Raw genomic sequence first — 7041 nt, 5'->3', positions numbered from 1 at the left:
TGGCGGAACTAAAACGTGCCCTGACGTAGTCAATTGGGTGTGATTTGTCATCCTGGCGTAGGCCTAGGGCTGCCCTTCTTTGTTGGCTATGTTTTTATAATGGGTTGTTGGGGTTGCCCCCTCCTTTAGTAATATAAGCCCTTATGTTTCTTTTATATATATTTATTTATTTATTAAAAGTATACATGAATATGCATTGTTTTTAGGTGCATGCTTATTTTAAAGAGGACAAATACAAACGCCATATTTGTTGGATCCCTTCAAAGATAATTCCAAAACATTAAGTTTGATTGTTTATTTCCATTCTTGAAATGTGTTCTTTAGTGAAAGACCGAGGTGTCCTTAGAGAAAGATAATCTTGTACTATATTCACTAATTTGAACATGCTGGTAGCTATGTGCGTTGAGTTGACAATGCAGCAGAGTATATCAAACTATCGGCTTATGTAGTATAGGCAAAATAGGCTTATGTATTACACAGTCTGCAGTGCATACATGTCGACGGTAACGTCGGCCACGCCCACCGCATTCTTCTTGTTCTTCCAGCGATACTCGAGGTGCTCTCCATATTTGAACGACTCATAGGCTGCCTGTTTCCCCGCGCCTGTCGTGAACTTGGCGTATGGAGCAATCGTTGCTTCTAGCACTGGCGTGCTGCTGAACGATATGGAGTGCCGAGTCCTCCCCTTCTTGTTCATCACACGGTGGTTTACCGCTTTGTACTCGCCGTTGCTCCACACCTGCGCTTGCCCATGACGCCGTTTTAGCGACGATTAATCATTCAGAAAATCGTACTTCCGTCGTCTTACCATACATGAACATGGTCTAATGATCAGCCTGAATTACGTTGATTGTGAGGTCGCAAGCTTGACCAACAACACCATTTTAAATGAAATCGATCGAAAGGCACACCTGTAACACATCGCCAAGTAGCACTACAAAGGCTCCCTTAATTGGGGTAACCGGATACCACACGCCGTCTTTTTCAATCTGCAAGCCACCCACATCATCCTGTACTAGGATAGTGTTAATGCTAAAGTCTGTGTGCGGTGCGAATCCAACAATTTCATCTTCTTCCGACTCCATCGGCGGTGCAGGGTAGCGGAAGAACGAGTACATGCTCATTCTGTTGGGAAAGAAGTTATCCAGGCTGTCTTTCTGAACACCCAAGCTCTCGGATATCAGACCGAAAACGAGTTTCCCCACAGATTCGGTTTTGGAAGCATGTTCTTTGACGAGAGGCCTGTCGAAAACAAGGTGAAATGGGAGATCAATCCTCTCTCTCTCTCTCTCTCTCTCTCTCTCTCTCTCTCTCTCACACACACACACACACACACTTTTTATTTAGTGAAAGTCACACACACACACAGGCACAGTGAATCCAAGTGCTCAGCTCAACAAAGAAGTGGCCTTTCTACACAAAGGATATTACCGCAGAGTTTCTGGTTTCTCTGGCCAGACATTGAACTCATTGCCTTCTTCGCGAGTGCTATCCCCCTTCCAGGTGAAAAACAACCTCTCCTTGTGCTCCCTTTCACCCCTGGCGAAGAACTCGCTATCGTAGCCAATGGGGGCGGGCGCCTTCACCCCGGGCGCGAGCCGCGACCTCATCTTCTCCTCGTGGGGAAGCATGAAGAAGTCGTTGGAGATATTGAAGGTCTTGTCGGTGAGGTCCAAGGAGAGGCCATGGTTAACAATCTGAAAACACTGCCAGTCGCGAGCAGCGTCGCGAACAAGGGAGACGATGTAGGAGCGAGATTTCTCGGATCCATTTTGGAGGGGGGAGAGGTCGATGACGGGAACGGTTGGGGCGAGAGATCCCATGGCGGATTGGGTGGACGGAAGCTTGGGATTGATGAGCTAACGTGAGCAATGGCAAGCTCTTCCAAAGTCACATAAAATACAAAAGAACGAATGCATGCAAACAAGAGGGCGTCTTACGAGCCTAAACATTTGAGATGCTGCTTCCAGATAATTCCATTAGATCTTAGATGCTTGGATACCCTTTGCATCGGACAAAATTCTAAAGAAAGTCGTGGGAAAAGGGTTTTAACTCATCTCCATGTTAAATATCATAACTTTTTGTGTCACTTCAATCAATGGTTAAGGTCATGGAAGATACATCTCCCAAATGCCTTCGAGATCAAAGTAAAGATAAAAAGCCAACTAGAGCAAGGTCAAAACAAAATGGGAAAACACAAGAAATGCAAACTCCAAAGCATTGAGAGCAGTCTACTGTGCGAAAGACCGTGCAGAGCAGTTTGTTGTGTGACAGAGCAGACTGACATGGCAAACTCACGTGTAATTGCACCTATTGCATCAACACATGGCAAATGTAACTCGTCGCTGCTGAAATTACCACTCTAAGTACCAACAGTTCACCACGCCACCTCCTTCAAGCTCTTAACAATCGGGAAAAGGCCTAAGTCAATCCTTTTTAGTTGAAAAGCTGTTAAAAAAGGTGGCTCATGGCCTACTGATCGCTCGTCGCCTTCTTAGGGCTTCCCTACTGAGAAAGGGCTCCCCAGGCTCTTTCCCTCTAACCTTTCAATCCTCAAATCGTAAAGTTCCCACAAAACCATTGTCCTCAAGTTCATTTTGAGAGAGAAAATAGGGAAACACTAGATGTGGACATTTAGCTCTATATATCAAGATAGAAGATAGCATTGCTTCTAGGATTTGTACGATTGTTCTATTCACTTGAATGCACTTGAATTAAATATAGATGCTTGGATACATTTCGATGGTTTTGTGAACTCAAGTAGGCAACAGTATCACAACAACACAACACAACCATAGACGTGCTCGATAGATGCACAAAATAGCGAGCGCATCTATAAGCGCTGATAAACTTAATGAAAATATGGGCACATCTACTAGTGCGGTTATTGACACATCTATCAACACAGTTATACATGTGTTTATCAACACGGTTATACATGCGTTTAATAGCGCATCTACATTGTAAAATAGATGCGTTTATAAACGCGCAGCAGAGTTTAAAATTGTATTGCAGGATGCTAAATGTGATCACTACTTCCCAAACATTGCCCATGATTACCAAAGCACCTAATTTAATAAAAATATTAATTCTATGAATGTGTCACACACGATACTATGCTTTTTGCCAAACACACAAATACAAAAATCAAATGAGGTGAGGAGAATGAGACAATATATAAAATAGTTTTGCCAATATGATAGAAATTTGGATGATACAATGACGGGCTACGGCTCGATCTCATCCTCAATAAGATCAATCCTTGCCAAACGATCTACTTTAATATCCAAACCAATGTGAAAATCTATAAATACATTTAGCCCACTACTACTTGTGCTATTGTGCTCATTGAAATTAGCATCACCAATGGCAGGCTTGTCCTCATGGGTAATGGCCTGAATATCTGTATCTCCTATCTCATGATCCTTCTTCTCTCGTATGATGATCATCATCACCTCCATGGCCATGATCATCCTCCATATGCTCCATATTAGTAAATGTACTATACATCACTTTGGAACGTGGTGTAATAGGTATGATGTGCCACCACCTATTATTATCCACCATTGGTTGATAGAAAACCTCTTCAAACACAAATACAAACATGTTATTTTCCTTGCATTTAAGGTATCAAATATAAAGAAGTGAGTATTTTTATATATCTGTACAGTACATGTTCACATTGTTGTTGCGGTAATACTAGTGTGTCCTTCTTGCTTTGCCATAACTTTGTGGAGTCAATAGTTACAAAGCCACTTGTATGGCATTTGATTGTTGCATTAGGGCATCTCTCCACCACACCGTAAACCACTTGACATCCAAAACATACACAAAGAAGTGCCAAAATTCAAGCTTAATAATATCTTGGATTATGCCACAATAACCATCCATGGCTCTATTGGCTCCGTCAAAGCTAGCAACGACACTGCAATCTTGTTTGTGTCTCTTATCATCAATCTATTGTGTCCAAAAATGCTTGCCCTCACACCATATAGCATTGAACATAGTACACTACACCAAGACAAAATCAATCGAATAAGCAATTTAAATTACTGAAAGCTCATAACTTATGCATAACATTCTATATACTGACCTTTTTCATGCATCCTCTAGCATACTCCCATTCTTCCATTGTGATATGCATCCCCTCGTCTCTCTCTGCTCTCTCCATTTCGTCAAGTAGCCAATTGACATGAATATCCTTTGGAAGTGCTCCTAGATGTTTAGGGTATGGCACTGAGATCCATGGTGTGTATGGAAGAGGGCCCTAATTTCTCCTTGTCTTCTTGCCTTTGCATCCTCAGATCTTGTCACCCATCTTTTCATCACATCACTATTAAGCATGCAATAGAGGTTTAGATTATTAAGCAACTCCATGTCCATTACTTTGCTCCATCCTTTCCCTTAGAGGTCATCCTTAGGTCTTTTCATCTCTCCATAGTCGTGGAGAGAGCTATCCACATCAATAAGAAACTCAGAAATATATACAAGTGACTCTCGTACCAACCAACCCTCGGTCATGCTACCTTCGATCTTTGCATTTTGCCTCACAAAACCCTTCAAGATCTTCATGAAGCGCTCGAGGAAGAACAACCATCGTGCATGTACCATGCTGCATATAGCAATCTCATCCACCAAATGCACTGTGAGAAAACCTTGCATCACGCATTGATATGCTTCACATTTTGTATAGTGTGAAGTACCTCATAAGCTCATCCATCTTGTAAATACAATGTTTCACGTCCTTCGATGTACTATGAGAAATGCTAGTAGGTACTATGAACTGAACACATGAGTGATGGTTGATTAGTTACTTCTATACTCACAAATTTGGAAGCAAAAAGAGAGTATGCCAAGTCATACTTACTTGGAGCATCTTGTGCCAATCATGAGATTTCAAGCCGTATAATTGCTCTGCACCTCTTTTCTTGCTCTTTGTGAAGGCCCCCTTCAAACTTCTCATGCATCCAGTGGGAGTACAAATTGTAGAGTGATAGCTCACTTCACCACTACCATCTCTTTCTTTGATAACATCCATGGTGCAAGGGGTAAAAAGACATGCCCATTTGGCCTCTCTTATGGCCAAGCAGCATTTTCTATTGCATCCAATGGCTCGACTCTTACAGAGCCATTTTTGGAGAGGCTCCCCTATAGTTGATAAAACTTATAGCATCATATTTTATTGAGAAACAACATAAAGATCTTAGATTATTAAGTGTAAGAGTGAATAAAATCTTGGGCCAAATTCAAATGATAAGTCTTCTATCACAAACCATATCCAATAGTGTACTCAAAACTTTTGGACTTCAATAAAGTCCAATTTCATAATTGGACTACATAAAAGTCCAAATTTTTGAATATCATAGTCACATCGTTTTTTTCCTATCTTAGAAAAAAATAATTTTTAAACAAGCCAAAATAGTTAAGGCAAATATTTAATATACCCACTTAACATATAGAGAAATCATTGTACCATGAACAAATATTGTAGTAGTGCTTGAAACTAGAAATGACATGTGAGAATAAGTAAGCCGAATACTTTACACAACCACTTGCATCGAGTACTCTTGATCATTGGACACATGAGAAGATAAGTGTTCCCATGGTTATACAAAATCATTAAGCCATATACTTTACACACCCACTTGCATTATTTCGATCCTTGGACACATGAGAAGATAAGTGTTCTCGTAAAGAATTGGTGTACATATACATCATCTTGGTATTAGTATTCAATGGCATCATTAAAAATGAGTTAAAATATTTAAAATATATATTTAATGGTGGTGTACAATTAACCACATTGGGTAACAAAGGCATCATTTTGACATCATGACATTGTCAAGGATCTCATAAGGATCATTAGAATGTATAGGTGATTATGCCTTGGAGCCAAAAAGGCCCAAGTGATTTGTAAAAAGAGAGAATAGAGAGTGGAAGTGAGAGTATAGGGTTGGTGGCCCTCCTTTGAAAAGGTGAGATGTATATAAGACCAAAAGTTGACTTTAGTCTTCACAAGTTTGGAATAAAAGCTCTCTTTTCCCTCAATGAGTTATTTTGAGTGTTCTCTTTTTTCCATTGGAGTGCTCTTGAGATTGTCACTCCCTCTTTCTCTCTTCCCCCCTCAGCGTCCTCCTTCCCATCCCCTTTTTGCTCTCTCTCTCTCTCCCCACCTTCCCATCCCCTTTCTTCTTCATGGAAACACATTGCAATGGTCCGAAAGCTATTAGAGTGACATTAGTGATCGATAAGCTCTTTCATTGCTCCCAAATAGGAGTCGCGTGGAGTAGAGCCCATCGGCATATCGACAACATCCCATGACACATGAGTCACCATCAAGACCACAGCTTTGGCGTCATTACTAGGGATATCAAGGTAACTTGAAATTCCCCCAAAAAAATCATTTCACAACATTTGTCTTTATTTTTTATTGCACAAACACCTCAGCAATCACCTTACCTCTCTTCTACTCTAATTTAACAACATAAAATACTAAAAAACAACTCCCATCTCACTCCCATTCTCCTCAAATGTGTTTCTTGTTATTGTTTTTTGTTTGCAATAGGTAGAATAGTTAATATAGGGTGGCCTCTTGAAGCTCGCAAACCTACACAAAAACTTAAAATCATCAAACTCCCATCGACAGACTATGTGGGATAGGCATGTTACATTAACCTTAATGTGACACCACATTGTAATAATGCTAATGCAAGGCCACAACGTAGTGCAATGTACCATTATCTCACCTGACCCTGATAAATCTCACCAACTACCAATTGACATTTAATGCTATTGCTAATAGTCACCTACCCATGTTGCAATAAAAAGTCAACTCACATTGCAATAACCTTAACACAACTTCAATGCGTTAGCTAATGCAATGCTTGGTGTAATATTCATAATGCAATTTCAAGAAGTTACCGTAATGCTACACCTGTATCGATATCCATAACATAGCATTCTACTGGTAGCCTGTCACATTAATGCATTGCTTTATAATGCAATGTTGTTGCATTGTCCATAATGCAATGTTGTTGCATT

At 40.5% G+C, this 7041-nt stretch overlaps 1 protein-coding gene across 1 annotated transcript; it reads right to left on the bottom strand.

The window, feature by feature from the left end:
* Positions 1–472: 472 nt before the first annotated feature.
* On the bottom strand, positions 473–1823 carry LOC147889654 (1-aminocyclopropane-1-carboxylate oxidase-like). Its single transcript, XM_087391287.1, has 3 exons — positions 1432–1823; positions 912–1242; positions 473–739 (listed from the first exon to the last, which is right to left on the bottom strand). Exons 1-3 carry the CDS (start codon positions 1821–1823, stop codon positions 473–475), a joined length of 990 nt encoding a protein of 329 aa, XP_087247413.1.
* Between the last annotated feature and the right edge of the window lie 5218 nt (positions 1824–7041).

Source organism: Dipteris shenzhenensis, chromosome 20 (genome assembly GCF_047967505.1).
Source record: "Dipteris shenzhenensis isolate YYH24624 ecotype China chromosome 20, Dip_SZ_1.0, whole genome shotgun sequence".
In the NCBI taxonomy this organism is placed as follows: Eukaryota; Viridiplantae; Streptophyta; class Polypodiopsida; order Gleicheniales; family Dipteridaceae; genus Dipteris; species Dipteris shenzhenensis.
The sequence above is the reverse complement of the archived record's forward strand: the minus strand, read 5'-3'. Positions and strand labels throughout refer to the sequence as shown.